The following is a 16,513-nucleotide window of genomic DNA, read 5'->3' as shown; positions in this document are numbered from 1 at the left end:
CTGCAAAGTCCACTGGGTGACTTTGGGCCAGTCGCTGACTCTTAACATACTTCACGAGGTGGTTGTGAGGGTAAAATGGGGAGGAAGAGGGCCATGTGACCTGCCTTTGGTTCCTTGCAAGAGGAAAATGGTGGAGTATAAATGTAGCAATTACTAAATCACCTGGGGAAGGAGCATGCAGTCAGGAGACATTCCAGAGAGCATTAGTGGGAGGAAGAAAGGGCTGCAGAAATATGGGAAAATCCCCCATGTTGGCTTTGGGGCTTCTCTCCCTAACTGCCCGAGACTGTCACAGGCACTGCCCTGCCCTTTCTAAGGCACCTCATGGTCAGCGAGGGAAAGCAACACAGTGGTTTGCAGTGTGAGGCGGGACGCAGAAGTGGTTCCTTTCTTTCCTGCAACTTCTCCCCCTTTTGCCACGCCAAACAGCCTTACTCTGCGTGCTGCTTCTCTCCCTGCTGCTCTGCCCCTTCCCTTCACAGACACTTTCCTTCTTGCTGCTCTCTTGAGCCAAGTGCTTCACTTCACCCGTGTGCGGGAAGAGCTTAACCACTAGTCGGGCATAAATCAGTAGCATTAGCAAGTCCTGGACTGTTTTGGAGTTGTTGATTCCCGTCCCGTCCCGTCCCGTCCCGTCCCGTCCCGTCACCTCTTCTCTGCTCTGCTCTGCTCTGCTCTGCTCTGCTCTGCTCTGCTCTGCTCTTCTCTCTTGCTCTAGCCTGCTGCCCTTTCTTTAGCTTGAAATGGTGATTGAAAACCTCCAAAAAACTGAAGGCATAACATCACACAAAGGCAGTTTGCTGGCAGCCATGTAAGTTTCTGCCTGTTTTCCCCCACGGCCTCCATGCCTTGTTCCTGGGCTTTGCGCGCCACTCTGGATCACACAGCTGGGCTGCAGCACGAGTGGCCAACCAAGACCCTGAAGTGCCTCGTGGCAGGAGCATTCATGGTGCTGGCACTCCTTTGCTCTCATGGCAGCCCGTGAAATGTTTTCTCTTCGAGGCACCTCAGCCATGGGGCTGGTTGGGACATCTGGAGCTTTCAAGAATGCCTTGGACGCTCTCACAAAAGGGCTTCTGTGGGTGCAGGGCGTGCCCATTCCTAAAATGGCTGCCAGGGTGGCCTGGTCCCAGAGAGCAGGCTGCCGAGACTCAGAGAAACATGACTTGCCAAGGCCCAAAGGAGGAGGCAGAGTGAGACCCGAGCATCCGTGTGTGAAACTCTCCCTTGGGCCCAAATGCCAGTGGTGCCCAAGGCAGCATTTCACTTCACAGCTTGCCAGACACAATTAAGAATAACACATATTTTTAAACAACGTACGTAAAAGGAAAAGCAGGAGGGCCAGGAAACAGGTGGGTGTGAAGAGAGGTGTCCATGGGCACCTTGGGGGCTGTGGGCACTGCGCTGGAGAGACCAAGCTAACCTTTGGAGCAGGGCAGGGCATGGCAAGGGGCCCTTTGTGACCCCATTCAGGGCAGTTGAGGGAGGCAGGCTGGGAGGGGATGGGTGGGGCTGCTGTCATTGGAGGTGCAGTCCCAGTGAACCAGATCCTACAAACCAATTCAGCCCCCCCCCCCCCCCCAGTTTGCTGACATGGGCTGGCAGCATCTCTTGAGGTGTTCAGATGGGGCTCTCTGGAGATGCCCGGTCCTGGACCCAGGACCATGCATGTGCAGAGTGGGTGGTATCCTGAAACACGTGCGGACAAGCATGCTCAAAACCAGCAGCTTTGCTCCCGGTCTCCCGCTTCCACTGGGAATGTGCCTGCAGCCTTCCCTGCCTCAGTGACATCGGGGCACTGCTGCTTCCCTTGCCTTGCCTTGCCTTGCCTTGCCTTGCCTTGCCTTGCCTTGCCCACCCCACTTGCATTCTGCACTGGCCTTGCGCCGCTCGTCCTACGCAAAGCGCTTGGCCGGTTCTCTGGTTTCTTCCCAGGGCAGCAGTGGGGAAGGCAGTGGGCGGGGAGCATCCAATGGAAAGAAGGAACTGTGAAATGCCTCATGCTGACGAGAACCAAATAGCCACCTCTGGAAGTGAGAGCAGCCTTCCACAACCTGGTGCCCTCCTCATGTATTCCTGGCTGGGCAAGTCCACAGCATGCAGAGGGCTCCAGGTTTGGGAGGCTTGCCTTTGCCAGAGACGCTGTGGGTGAAACCTGGCAACTTCCACATGCAAAGGGCATGCACTCCCACTGATACACCACTTTACCCCTAAAAATAAACTAAGGGCCCAGTCCTCATGATTCCAGATAAGGGCTGATTGGAAGAAGAACGTAAGCAGCTTCCTTCTGCTTTGGCCAGAGAGAACAGTGGCGAGCGGACAAGGCCCTTTCCTTGTGCTGAGAGAGTGTGCTGCAGATTTGTCCCCCGCTGGTTCCATTCAGCCCTAGGAGGTGGCAGGAGGGGAATTTAAACAGACTCTCTGGGCTTTGCAGCCAGGGTGGAGCCCCCACTTCGTGCAGCCCTGGGCTTAATCTCCAGCATCGCCAGGAAAGGCCAAGAAAGCCCTGGAGAGGCGCAGAATGTCAGTGGGGACCAGACTAGGCAAACCAATGTGCTAATTCATTTGTACTTGTACAGTGCATAAACCTCCTTCCTCCACAGTCCCTCAGTGCTGTGTGCATAATGGCCCAGAGCAGCAACAAACCCCTCATATCTGTCACTCACCAGAACAACCATCGCCCTTCAGCCTGCAAACCTAAGCACAGTCAACCCCATTTCAAAGTAACCCAAACTGGAAACTGTTTAACACAGAGAATTCTGAAGGATCAGGCAGCTGCTTTAACCAGCCTTTTATTCAGAATCATGAGGACTGTGCATCTATATATTTGTGTGGGTAAGAGCAGAATTCTGGCCAACCTGTCAGTCAATGGATCTGAGCCTTCCCGAACTTTTTGTCTTCCCAATGTCTTGGCCTGGAATTCCTGGGATTTCTGACAGTTGGTCCTGCTCTCTGGGGCTGATGAGACTTGGAGTCCACAGCATCTGGAGGCCAGTGCCAAGTCGGGAACATCTGACTCTCTCCAAGAAGAGTGAGCTCTACGGACCGAGGCTTGGTATGAAGTAGTTTGCTGGGTCCACCAAAGGTGTTCACCAAAAACATACAGTGGGAAGAGGCCCAACAGATGCAGTTCTGCAGCTTCCCATGTAGTGCCCCCCCCCCCTGCCCTGGGGTACAGGGGCCATGCAGGTGATGATCGACATCAGGGGTGGGGAGAATTAAAGCAGGGCAGAGAAGGACAAACTCTCCCCTCCAGACACTTGGGAGCGTGTCCATCTCAGAAAATCCTTCCTGTACATGGCAATCTACTCCACAAAAATACTTCCAGTTGTGGTTAATGGAAGCTTTTGTTGTAGGTTTCCAGGCAGGTGGTGGAATTTGCAGATTAATCATAATTGAAGTGTTGCTGCTGATTTGGCTTCATCTGGGACAGTTTAACTGAAGTATTAATCATACTGGGAGCCTTCCTGAGAAGAAGTTTAATTCCCTGCCTTTTTCACCCACAGCATCTCAGCTTATGTGTGTGTGTGCACACGGGAGTGTGATAACCCATACAAATGTCTCACAGATTTGTGTCTTCTGGCCCTGTCCCCAGACCTATTTGTGCCCGGCAGTGCCCAGAGCACAAGCTTCATCCCCAGAGTGGGTGCCTGCAGCGTTGCGCCTGGCTCTTGAGTTTTCCTTCCCCACCCCCTCTTTTTGCACCCAGCTCCAGTGGCTGCTGGACAACTATGAGACAGCTGAGGGGGTCAGCCTGCCCCGGAGCTCCCTGTACAACCATTACTTGCGCCACTGCCAGGAACACAAACTGGACCCGGTGAACGCTGCCTCCTTCGGGAAGCTGATCCGTTCTGTCTTCATGGGGCTGCGGACGCGCCGGCTGGGCACGAGGTTTGCATTTCTCTTTTGGGGAGGGCACGTTTCTCTATGCATGTGTTACGGATGCGCACCATGCATCTGGTGGCAATCTAGATAAGGAGTGTTCGCCATCCTCACAGCGAAACTAGCAACGGCAAAGTAGCACAACAGACAGAAGGAAAGCAACTCCAGATGGCTCGAAAGAATGCACAGTTAAGCATGAAGAGCGTGCTTTAAAACTTCCATGCCTTACGGAGCCATAGCACATCCAAAGCCTGGAGAAACGAGTTGCAAGACCCGCTCCGCAGTGAAGGGCTTGACCTGCGTGCTGCCACTGTGCCAGCTGGAGCTCCCTGGAAAGGGCCGTTCCTCTCCTGGGCTACCATGGCTTTCCAGTCGCATGGCAGCTGGCTCTGGCCCCGTGGTGGAGCCTCTTTGCCTTCTCCAGCCAATCCACAGCCCGGTGCCTTCCGAAGCACACCCCTTGCATGATGTTCAGCTCCCCTTTGCCGCCGTGGCATGCCACAGGGGCTCCCACTGGTAGCCCTTTCCCCTCTCTCTGCATGGCAGAGCACAGGTGGCCTCCATCCCCGGGCTGCTACAGAGGTTGGGCTGTGCGTGCACACACGGCATCGGGGCAGTCACAGCAGGAGCCGGGGTAGTGCCACTGTGGGAAAAGGAAGATGAGCAACCAGCACAGGCGGCCAGGATGCCGAGGCCTGTGGGGCTGCTAATCCGGCACAGCTTTTATCCTGAGTTTTACGAGTGATGTCCACAGTGCCGAACGCTGTCCCCCAAAGGCGTTCTCCACGGCAGAATGCCCTGGATAGCCCCTCAAAGCTCGGAATAAAATCTGCAGTGGGTGAGCAGCTCCCTGGACAGAGTCACTGACCACCCTCGGTGCAGGGTAAGCGCCTGCAGGGTTGGCGGGGAGGCTGCCCAAGAACCCTGCAGGGTGCAGCGGTCTCCAATCCCAGAAAGCCTCCGCCTATCCGGGTCAGTGACTTCTAAGGGGAAGATGAATCGCCGTTGCTCTGCATGCGGAAGGCCTGGTCCAGGGCTGGGCAAGCTGGGAAAGGCACTCAGGTCTGAAATGCTGGAGTGGCTCCTCCGGTGAAGAGATCCCGCCGGATGTGCCAAGGTACGACTCTGTGCAAGGGCTGCCCTTGAGGCCTTGCTTGCACCCGTCGCTCACCCATTACTTGTTCAGCCTGTGGACCACTGGACGTTGGGGTTGCCGTGATGGGCAGACTCAGTCGTGCTAGCAAGCCATGGTTTTGTTAACAGTGAACAACCCAGAAAAAGAACCCATTGTTTGCTTCTGGGTTGTTGAAACCATGTGTTGTTTTACATGTGAACCCGAGCCAATGTGGATTGTTCACGGGTTGCTTGCCAGGCTACAGGGGTGGCAGGCGAGCGTGGAAAAAGCACAGGCGCAAGTAGCTGCTTGTGGACTGGTGCTGCTGCTCTGCAACAGCATTGGAGGCGCTGGGAGAGCAGGCAATGGAGCCGGGAAGCCAAACAACCCACGGCTGGAGAAGACGAGCCGCGGTCTGTTCGGCCAACTGCCAGGCAACCCCTGGGGACGGCAGAGGTGCGGCACGTAGTGTGTTGGAAACGCTGTGTCTCAGCGCAGCCGTGAAGCTCCCTGGATGCCTTTGGGCCAATCCCCTACTTTCATCTGCACCTTCCTCATAGAGTTGTTGTGAAAGTGCAGTGGAGAGAAGGGGGACCATGAGTGCTGCCCTGGAGGAGAAACGGCAGGACGTAAGTACAAGAATAAAAGCAAAAAAGGCAAACGACGTGTTGCATAAACCATTGCCTAGCACCGTGAGCAAACCAGCCCCTCGTCTGCTTCTGCTTCCTTCTGATGTAGAGTGATAATCCTAGCGGTATGAGAGTTTCTTGTTCTTGTTGCTGAACATTAATCTTTTCTTTAACCTGAAGGGGAAATTCGAAGTACCATTACTACGGGATCCGTCTCAAGCCAGACTCCCCACTCAACCGCTTACAGGAAGATGCCCAATATATGGCTGTGAGGCAGCAGCCCATCCACCAGAAACAAAGGTAGGCTCCCAGAGCGTGGGGTGCAGAAGCTTGCATGCACCCATTGCCAGTGAAATTAAAAGAGAGTCCACACTCGTCCTCGTGGCAATGCAGCCGCACTCATCCAAAGCTCAGAAGCCCAAGGAGAGGAGGACCCACGGCAGGCTGGTAGCTGCATATTTGGGTGTTGTTCTCCACTCCCCTTCCTGAGAGTTTAGCATCCTAAGGGCAAACTCCTGTGCATCCTTCAATGCAGAACAGTCTGGGCCACACAGAAAGATGTAAGCCATTTCTCTTCTCTTGTCTGAAAGGGCATCAGTTTGTACCTTAGGTCTCTGCTGAACATATGCAAATATTACAGCTGACCATGAAGGAGCTATGTTCACCAAACCCCTCTTGTTGTTGTTAATCGCGAAGTCATGTCCGACCCATCGCCACCCCATGGACAACATTCCTCCAGGCCTTCCTGTCCTCCACCATCCCCCAGAGTCCACTTAAGCTCACACCAACTGCTTCAGTGACCCCATCCAGCCACCTCATCCTCTGCCACACCCTTCTTCCTTTGCCCGCAATTGTTCCCAGCATCAGGCTCTTCTCCAGGGAGTCCTTCCTTCTCATTAGGTGGCTAAAGTATTTGAGCTTCATCTTCAGGATCTGGCCTTCTCAAGAGCAGTCAGGGTTGATCTCCTCTAGGACTGACTGGTTTGATCGGCTTGCGGTCCAAGGGACTTGCAGGAGTCTCCTCCAGCACCACAATTCAAAGGCCTCACTCCTTTGGCACTCAGCCTTCCTTATGGACCAGCTCTCACCGCCATACATTGCAACTGGGAAAACCATAGCCTTGACTATACGCACTTTTGTTGGCAGGGTGATGTCTCTGTTTTTTAGTATACTGTCTAGATTTGCCATAGCTTTCCTCCCCAGGAGCAAGGGTCTTTTAATTTCTTGGCTGCAGTCCCTGTCTGCGGTGATCTTGGAGCCCAGGAAAATAAAATCTGTCACTACCTCCATTTCTTCCCTGTCTATTTGCCAGGAAGTGAGAGGACTGGACGCCATGATCTTAGTTTTCTTAATGTTGAGTTTCAAGCCAACTTTTGCACTCTCCTCCTTCACCCGCATCGAGAGGCTCTTTAGTTCCTTTTCACTTTCTGCCACGAGAGTGGTATCATCTGCATATCTGAGGTTGTTGATATTTCTCCCAGCAATCTTAATTCCAGCTGGTGATTCATCCAGCCCCTCCTTTCTCATGATGTGCTCTGCATGTAAGTTAAATACGCAGGGCGACAGTATACAGCCTTGCCAAAGTCCTTTCTCAATTTTGAACCAATCAGTGGTTTCGTGTGCAGTTGCTTCTTGACAGCCATACAGGTTTCTCAAGAGCCACATAAGATGATCTGGTACTCCCATCTCTTTAAGGGCTTGCCACAATTTGTTGTGATCCACACAATCAAAGGCTTTAGCATAGTCAGTGAAGCTGAAGTAGATGTTTTTCTGGAACTCCCTAGCTTTCTCCATGATCCAGCGTATGTTGGCAATTTGATCTCTAGTTCCTCTCCCCCTTCGAAATCCTGCCTGTTCTTCTGGTAGTTCTTGGTCCACATACTGCTGGAGCCTAGCTTGTAGGATTTTGAGCATAACTTTGCTAGCATGTGAAATGACTGCAATGGTGCAGTAGTTTGAACTTTTTTTGGCATTGCCCTTCTTTGGGATTAGAATGTAAACTGACCTTTTCCAATGCTGCGGCCACTGCTGAGTTTTCCAAATTTGCTGGCATGTTGAGTGTAGCACTTTTACTGCATCGTCTTTTAAGATTTTGAATAGCTCAGCTAGAATACTGTCACCTCCAATAGCTTTGTTGTTGCTCAGACTTCCTAAGGCCCATTTGACTTCACATTCCAGAATGTCTGGCTCGAGGTCAGTGACCACCCCATCGTGGTTATCAGGGACATTAAGCTCTTTCTTGTATAGTTCTTCTGTGTAATCTTGCCAACTCTTCTTAATCTCTTCTGCCTCTGTTAGGTCCCTGCCATTTTGATCCTTTATCATGCCCATCTTTGCATGAATTGTTTCCTTGATATCTCCAATTTTCTTGAAGAGATCTCAGGTCCTCCCTATTCTATTGTTTTCTTCTCTTTCTTTCCTCTGTTCATTTAAGAAGGCATTCTGATCTCTTCTAGCTATTCTCTGGAATTCTGCATTCAATTGTTTGTATCTTTTCCTTTCTCCCTTGCCTTTCGCTTCCCTTCTTTCCTCAGCTATTTGTAAAGCTTCCTCAGGCAGCCATTTTGCTTTCTTGCATTTCTTTTTCTTTGGTATGGTTTTGGTTGCTACCTTTTGTACAATGTTGCAAACCTCCCTCCTTAGTTCTTCAGGCACTCTATCAGATCTAGTTCCTTAAATTTATTTGTCACCTCTACTGTATATTCATCAGGAATATGCTTTAGGTCATACCTGAGTGGCCTAGTGCTTTTCCCTACCTTCTTCAATTTAAGCCTGAATTTTGCAACAAGAAGCTCATGATCTGAGCCACAGTCAGCTCCTGGTCTAGTTTTTACTGACTGTATAGAGCTTCTCCATCTTTGGCTGCAGAGCACATAGTCAATCTGATTTCTGTCATCTCTTGGGTTGTTGGAAGAGAGAGTTTGCTATGACCATCGTATTCTCTTGACAAAATTCTTCCAGCCTGTGCCCTGCTTCATTTTGTACTCCAAGGCCAAACTTGCCTGTTATTCCGGTTATCTTTTGGCTTCCTACTTTAGCATTCCAATCCCTCATGATGATAAGGACATCATTTTTGGGTGTTAATTCTAGAAGGTGTTGTAGGCCTTCAAAAGAAGTGGTCAACTTCAGCCTCTTCATCACCAGTGGTTGGGGCATAGACTTGGACTACTGTGATGTTGAATGGTTTGTTTTGGATTTGAACTGAGATCATTCTGTCACTTTGGAGATTGTATCCCAGTACTGCTTTTCCTACTCTTTTATTGACTATGAAGGCTACTCCATTTCTTCTGAGGGATTCTTGCCCACATTAGTATACCCGATGGTCATCTGAATTAAATTCACCCATTCCTGTCCATTTTAGTTCACTGACTCCTAAGATGTCGATGTCCAGTCTTGTCATCTCTTGTTTGACCACATCCAGCTTGCCTTGATTCATGGGTCTTACATTCCAGGTTCCTATGGAGTATAGATCTTTGCCGCATTGGACTCTCCTTTCACCACCAGATGCATCTGCAACTGAGTGTCCTTTTGGCTTTGACCCATTTGCTTCACTCTTTCTGGCGCTACTAGTACTAGCCCTCTGCTCTTCCCCAGTAGCATATTGGACACCTTCTGACCTGAGGGGCTCATCTTCCGGCGTCGTATCGTTTTGCCCTTTGGTACTGTCCATGGGGTTTTCATGGCAAGGGTACTGGAGTGGGTTGCCATTTCCTTCCCCAGTGGATCACGTTTTGTCAGCGCTCTCTGCTATGTCCTGTCTGTCTTGGGTGGCCCTGCATGGCATAGCTCATCGCTTCATTGAGCTACACAAGCCCCTTCGCCACGGCAAGGCAGTGATCCATGAAGGGGAAGATCCCTTTTGCATCTCCTATTTTCAGATGGTGTTTTAAGTTGTTTGCAAGAGCCCTCTGCCCCATTCAATAAAATGGTTGACTTGGGCAAATTTAGAAAGAGGTTGTTTAAATTGCTTAATTTTGAAAGAATAGAAAATATTTTTAAAATGCATTTCTCCTATTTTAAAAATATCAGAGCACTAATCAATGACCAATAAACATTGCAACCCAGGAGAAGGAAGCAGATGATGGGAAAATGAACTGCAATCACAAACTTTCACTTAGAAGCCTTGTAAGCATGTGTTTGTGTATTCATGATGACACGACTTTTTACTTTTGAGAAGTAAAAAGGGATCGGGGCTAGTTTGGCTGTCTCCAGCATTCTTGAGGCTAAAACCTCCCAAGTACACGTGAGCCAGTGCAGAATACAGTGTGTGTCTGAGTGTGGGAAAGCTCAGAACTGTGTGAAAGAACACCATTAGTGTGTTGTTGACTTGTTGCTTTTTTGAAGAATCAACTTTGTGTTCTAGGGAAAGGGAAGGCCAGCAGGCTATCACAGCCTGCTTTTTGAGCTTTATAGGTTCTGTCTGTGGTGCCGGACTCCAACTCCACAATGCACCCTCTCTGGAGTACCTTGGGTAGCTGTGGTAAAGCTCAAAATAAAAGCTGCCACAGATGAGGACATTAATTGGAATTACCAGCCTATCTTAGAGAGGGCGACATAACCAAAAAATGCAACCGAACCAGCAGTCACAAAATACAATAAAATCTCAATCCAATGAATATTTAAGACAGAAAAAGTGGCTGGGGTATGCTGGAATTCATAGGACTTTTTTTCCTGCCTAACCTCACTGTGAAGGGTCAGTGGGGCTTGCCATCTCCTACTCGGGAGCAAGCCAGGAGCCCAGCTCAGATCACCCAGGTGTGCAGGTGCTTTCCCTAGGAACAGAACACCTGGGGAGGTGGGGACGGTGGGGCCCAGGCAAGATAAAAGGAATAGCGAGGGAAGAGAGGAGGCAATGGCATAGAGACAGAGAGGGATGCAGCAGCCCGAGGACAGCGTTAGGCGAACAAGATGCGGGGGGTGGAAAGGGAGCTCAACCCCCACAGACTGGGGACGCAGGCAGGAGTCTAAGGGTGAATGTTACATATCTGTCCCCCCTGGGAAGAGGAGTCTCTGCAAAGGAGAGGCACAGCCTGTGGAAAGTCGGCAGCGGGGAAAGGCGTTGTCCAGCTGTGCGTGTGCATGGGAAGGAAGGGGACCGCCAGCACGGAAGCCGAAGCTCTGCCGAAGCTGATGGCAGCCCCTGGAGGCACCCACTGGACTGGCGTGGGGAAGGCGTGCTCCCTGCCCCAGCCGGGGCAGGCAGGAGTGTACCTCGAGTCAAAGGGACAGCCTCTTCTTCAGCCACGCCTCTGAGAAGCGGCCAGGTGGCCCTGCTGCCTTTGAACCCATTTATTGCATTGAAGGCATTATGCCGCTGACCAAGACGGCTCGGCTCGTGGTGATGGAAGCTGCAGAGCAGGGGGGTTCGAGATTCCCCTGCCCCCGATACAATCACACACACATGATTGCACCCCAAGCTTGTTATTTTTTCTGTCGGCTCTTTTCGAGTTCAGTGCCTTGTCCATGAGATGTGCAAGGGAGGGGTGGGAAAGACATTCACCCTGGCGGAGCTGCGACGAATGCCAACAGGGCTGACTGGCATGAGGAGAAAGCCCCCTTTGCACCCAAGCTCAGCTGTCCTGCCTTGCCTTTCTGGGAAATCTTCCCACTCCCCGCCACCCTTTATGTTTTTGTTTTTCTATGTTTTGTTTTGTTCCTCCCCGCGGAGGCGGCGTCTTCCAGAAGCAACATCTGGATGCCGCAGTGGCTGCCATCTTCCCCCTTCCTGCACTCTGCAGGTACAGGCCTTCCCAGAAGCTGGACGGCATTGCAGAGGGAGGGTCGAACGGCGGGCACCACATCATGTCTGAGCAATCCATCACTGCCCAGAGCCAGCACCACCAGCAGTTCATAGGTGAGGAGGAAGATGGTCCCTGGACACCGGCATGCAAGGAAAGTGGCACTGCAGAGTGTTCCTGTCCCAGACCCCCACTGGCCATGCTGCCTCCGTGATTCTCCGTTCCGCCCCCCTCCTTTCGGCTGGGTTTCTTCCCCTGCCGTCAGTGTTTGTGTCTGCCAACCTCCTTTGGGGTCCCTAAAGGGCTTGTTGGTGCTTTGCATTCTTGGTGTCCTCCTGATATTTTTGCTCTCCTATTTTTGCATCCTTGGTGCCCTCCCATCAGCCCCAGCCAGCATGGCCAATGGTCAGGAATGCTGGGAAGGGGACAGGTAGACGAAGGCTCTTATCTAGGATTGTACCAGCCTGCAGCAGGAAGCAGGTAATGCATTTAACATGCATCAGTAACGTCTCAGTCCCACAGCGGTGCTGGCCTGCCCAGCCCTGAACCATACTTCAGATGCCAGGCTGGGGCTCATGCCTTCAACCCACAGAAAATTGCACATGAGAAACTGCTCTGCCTGCCAGGAGACCGTGCGCCATGTGGCTTGGTTTCAGCTGTTAGCTGATTGGCAGAGCCCGTTTCATAGGTGGGACATCCCAGGTTCCATTCCCGGCGTCTCTCCAGCGCAGGCTAGGAAAGGCCCCTCTAAGAAAGCCAAGCAGTCCTTGCTGGCACTTGTGTTTGATGGTCAGATTCAATCCAGGGCAGCCACCTAACTTCCTATTTAATATCAGCGCATTATACAGAATCATGACGTTTGGAATCTTACTTCATTTCTAAGGGAAGTGGCAACTTTCTAGTGTTCTTCAAGAGGTTCAGATGTAAGAGTACTCCATAGTTGGGGGGTGGGGGTGGGGAATGGGTATTCAGGGATTTTTTGGCTTAACCCGGGTGTTGTTCTTTCCTTTTGTGAAGCCGTTGCCCACTGTCAAGCCTGTTGCTTTGGCATGACAAACATCAGCTGTTGAGGGCTTGGCTGGCTTCCTTATTGTCCTGTTTCTCCCTCGTGCCGCAGATGCCACCCGCATCCTTCCTGACTTCCCCATCCTCGATCTGGAAGATGTCCTTTTGCAGGAGGGAGTGGAGGTGAATGACATCAAAACCCTGCAAGTCTTCTACAGGCGACACTGTGAGGTGATTCTCAGGTGGTGGCCACCTCTGCCTGTGAGCTCCCAGACAATCCAGTGCAGATGGCACTCAGAACAGTCTTCGTGAGACTTGGCCTGGGAATTGGCCTTCTCTGCCAGACCACAGCTCCCAGGGCCCCTAAATCTGCGGTTCCCAGGGGTGCTGGAGAATTCCAAGCTCCAAGTGTCCACTGGTACAACAGAGAATAATTGATGCACAGGGTCTGGTTTTCATGGGCAATTGCAGATGGGGTGAATTAACCCTCTCCTTTGCATGTGCTGCCAACACCCCCCACCAAAATTCACCAAATACCCCCCTGCAGGGCAATAAGTGTCATTTTCGAAAGCAATGTCTTTCCATGGGCTGAGGTGATCTGGAGTGGCACAAGTGAACTGAAGAATTTATTTTATTGAGAATCTTTGGATAACGAATGAATTGGCTTGATTTGCCTCCTGGGAAATTATGTCTATGCTGCATATATTGATATAAATCAGCATATGCAGATTGGTGTCCCGAAGCCATGGCATTTGCGATTCTAGTGAGCCTGACATGTTGCTTCTCTCCTTTAGGCAAACATTGAAGTCATGATGAGCCTCCAGTTCTCCTATGTTGAGAAGCTCTGGCAATCTTTCTGGAATTCAGAGAGCTGCTCCAGTGAAGCCTCTGCCACTGTTGGTTCCAGGTAAAGCCAGTCATCTCTCTGAACATCCCCAAAAGTTTAATTTGCTGGAACCTGACACATCCAGGAAGATTAGATTCTCCAGCAAACAAGCACAACCAAAAAAATCTTCATTTCAAATTTAACTGCCATCTGAGCAGTGTACAATTGTTTAAAGAAAGATGCTTGTAATCTAAAAAGACATAACACAAGAGGGAAGAGTGATGCAGAGAGAAGAGGAAAAAGGAGCTGGGGCTGGCAGAATAGCCCTAAGTCCCTCCTGCTCTCCCTCTGCCACCATTTCCTGGTGGTCCTGACAGTTAAGAAATATTATTTCACTTTCTGTAAAATGGTGTTCTTTGAAAAAATAATGGTGTCCTTTTGCACCTGTTTGAAAGTTCTTCCCCTTTGTGAAATGTGAACCTGCAGTCAGGCTGAGGCAGGGGAAGATTTCTGGCGGCAACCAGGCAGGTGGTTTCTGCCAGCAGGAACACAAGCCAGGGAAGTGGTGTGGAGAGACTGGCTATGGTGAGCAGGCCAGGCAGCCACATGGCATGAGTGCCCACTCATGGGTTGCAGGTCCTTCTCGCTGCTGGCCCCACCGTTCCCGGTCCAAGGCCTCCCTCCACAGGGAGCCAGGCTGGCTCTGCTCTGAGGGCCCCCTGAAGTGTCCTTCCCCCAACGCCACGCCTTTCAGATGTGTCACAACTCCCATTGTCCCCCACCAGCACGACCATGGGGCTATGGCTTGATGGACTGAGGTTGGATCACTCTCCAAATCAGCCTGATTCCATGAGGGCTGGAACTTACGTGCTTGTGGCAGCAGGAGACCCTGGAGAGACTCTGCCCGCCTTTCCCACCTGGCCAGGGGCTGGTAGCCGGTGTCACCCAGAATCTCTGGAGGGCTCCATGTTGGGGGAAGGCTGCTCCCCTCTCTTCCACGGGTGCCTGTATGCTGAGCTTTGGGAGGGAGGATGTGGGGTCCCACCAACCTCACTGTTACCTCCCCTGACCCTGCAGCCGCGAGGAGCCCCACGAAGTCGCCCTCCCTCGGCACAAGCTGATCGCCCTGTGCAAATGCGGCCCCATCATGGCTTGGATGCGGGGCTGCGACCACATCCTGTGCCAGACCCTCGTGGAGATCCTCATCCCAGATGTCCTCCGACCCGTTCCCAGTGAGTAGGCAGGGAAAACAGCTCCCCGCTTCCCTCGCCCTTTTCTCCCCAAGGCTCTCTTCAGGCTCCCGCTCACTTTCCCCATGTTAATTAAGTTCCTAGTCCTCAGCATCTCACTAGAAGACCTGTGCTGGATCAAACCAGGGCTCCACCCAGCCCGGCATGCTGTTCACTCAGCAGCCAACCTACTCCCTCAAAAGCCAACACAAACAGGACAGGAGTGCGATGGCACCCTCCCGCCCATGAACCCCAGCAGCCGGTGGGTGTGGGCCTAGACGTCGGCCACCTCCACAGCTGGTCCTTGGTTTTTTGCTTCCTGTTCCAAAGGGCAGCAGCCCATAAGAGGGATGGTTGCGTGCCATCTCTCGATGCACCGTTGCAGCGTCCTTCTCGAAGCCCAGTGGGCAAAGGGTTGGGCGCTTGGGCTGCCACCCAGAACATATGAGGCAGCATCTGGGTCTGTCATGGGCACATGCAGAGGCGTTGCTGGCATCTTAAGCAGCCGGAAGGCAATGCAGATCAATGGAGAGGGCAAAATCACAGCACGTGCGGCATTTGAGTCCCCACTTTTGAGCCGCAGATCCGGAGAGGGCCAACTTTGGATCCCTGGTTTTAGTTTTCTTTTTTGATGTGGGGCCGGTGACCAGGCAAGGGCTGGGCCTGCACACATCCAGTCTGGAGGGTCAGTTATATGTCCCACCACCAAGTGGCATTTGGTAGGAAGAGAGTAGGAAGTGGCGGCACCCACATGGAGCCGGAGCCCCCTACGGCCCCCCACATGGGTGCCTCACAAGTGCCTGGACTTCCAGCCCTGCTCTGCCCTCCCAGGAGGACCAGCAGCCAGCAGAGTGGGGAGTTGCGGAGCCAGCAGTCCGGGGGGCGGGTGGGGGAGGGACCGGGAAGGCTGCCCATCAGATCAGCTCCCTTTAGGCAAGCCTGCCTCATTTCTGCTGCCAGGATCTAGCGTGGAGGGAAGAGGGCTGTGGGGGCGAGTGGGAACTGCCTGGAGGAAAAGGGCTCTGGCCAGCCTGAGCAAGCTGCGAGTCGTAGGCCTTTCCTGCTGCCCCCAGGACAGTTCTGCTGCACCCTTCCCATTTGTCACTGGACCGGCTTGGCATGAGGTCACTTTCAATCCCTGGCAGGTACCTTGACGCAAGCCATCCGCAACTTTGCCAAAAGCCTGGAAGGCTGGCTGGTCAACGCCATGAGCGAGTTCCCCCAGCAGATCATCCAGACCAAGGTTTGCTGGGGGGTGCGGGGGCTGGGGATCATGGGAATGGCAATCCAACTTCCCCACAGAGGGCATCCAGTTGGCAACGCCTGGCATCATCCCCCTCTGGAGATCTGCGAGTGCAGAGAGCCCCCTCCCCGCCTGCTTCTAAATTCAGATTAGAAGCTCCTTGCAGGTAGGGTGCTTTGGTTGCAACTGTTGGCCATGTTCTACAAACAAGCAGCCCACGGCCACAATCACCAAGCGGAGGGGAGAGACACGTGCCCACTTCTGAACTCCCTCCACCCAGGAGCCCGCCTCACTGTCTTTCTCCTCTCCCTGCCTAACCAGGTGGGTGTGGTGAGTGCCTTTGCCCAGACACTGCGCCGATACACATCCCTCAACCACCTGGCCCAGGCAGCCCGCGCTGTCCTCCAGAACACCTCCCAGATCAACCAGATGCTCAGTGACCTCAACCGGGTGGACTTCAGCAATGTCCAGGTGGGCCAGGGCTGCTTCTCTCTCCCTTACTCTTGCACGTGCCACCAAACCTCTGTGATGCTTTTTGTATGTGCAGGGAATGCCCCCCCCCCCTTCTGAATGTAACAACCACCAGAGATTAGTGTAACTCTGCCTCCCCAAACCTAGGGCCCTCCAAGTGGGCTTGGATTGGTGGGAACTGTAGTCCAAACACACCTGAGGGACCCAGCTTGAGGGTTCTCCTGCAACGTTGGCATTCTCTTCAGAAAGCCAAAATGTTTGGTTCATGCCCATTTGATTCGTCTGATATAGGAAGACCTTTGCCACCCTCCAAAATACTGATCCCACTTGTGCAGCAGGGCCGTTGGATGATGTCATGCTAGGAATTAGTGGGTTG

At 52.4% G+C, this 16,513-nt stretch overlaps 1 protein-coding gene across 9 annotated transcripts in view; it reads left to right on the top strand.

The window, feature by feature from the left end:
* Window positions 1-16,513, top strand: part of RFX2 (regulatory factor X2) — a 51,720-nt gene that overhangs the window by 31,338 nt on the left and 3,869 nt on the right. For 8 of the 9 annotated variants that reach the window (XM_044419048.1, XM_044419050.1, XM_044419047.1 and 5 more), the window contains 8 exons: window positions 3,710-3,891; window positions 5,806-5,925; window positions 11,364-11,479; window positions 12,481-12,599; window positions 13,163-13,275; window positions 14,272-14,426; window positions 15,569-15,666; window positions 15,988-16,137. In XM_044419048.1, the coding sequence (XP_044274983.1) occupies window positions 3,710-3,891; window positions 5,806-5,925; window positions 11,364-11,479; window positions 12,481-12,599; window positions 13,163-13,275; window positions 14,272-14,426; window positions 15,569-15,666; window positions 15,988-16,137 (1,053 nt within the window). The remainder of the gene's footprint in view (window positions 1-3,709; window positions 3,892-5,805; window positions 5,926-11,363; window positions 11,480-12,480; window positions 12,600-13,162; window positions 13,276-14,271; window positions 14,427-15,568; window positions 15,667-15,987; window positions 16,138-16,513) is intronic. The other variant, XM_044419045.1, reaches the window with a different exon arrangement.

The sequence above is a fragment of the Varanus komodoensis genome, unplaced genomic scaffold, assembly GCF_004798865.1.
Source record: "Varanus komodoensis strain SLA01 unplaced genomic scaffold, ASM479886v1 scaffold99, whole genome shotgun sequence".
Classification (NCBI taxonomy): Eukaryota; Metazoa; Chordata; class Lepidosauria; order Squamata; family Varanidae; genus Varanus; species Varanus komodoensis.
The sequence above is the reverse complement of the archived record's forward strand: the minus strand, read 5'-3'. Positions and strand labels throughout refer to the sequence as shown.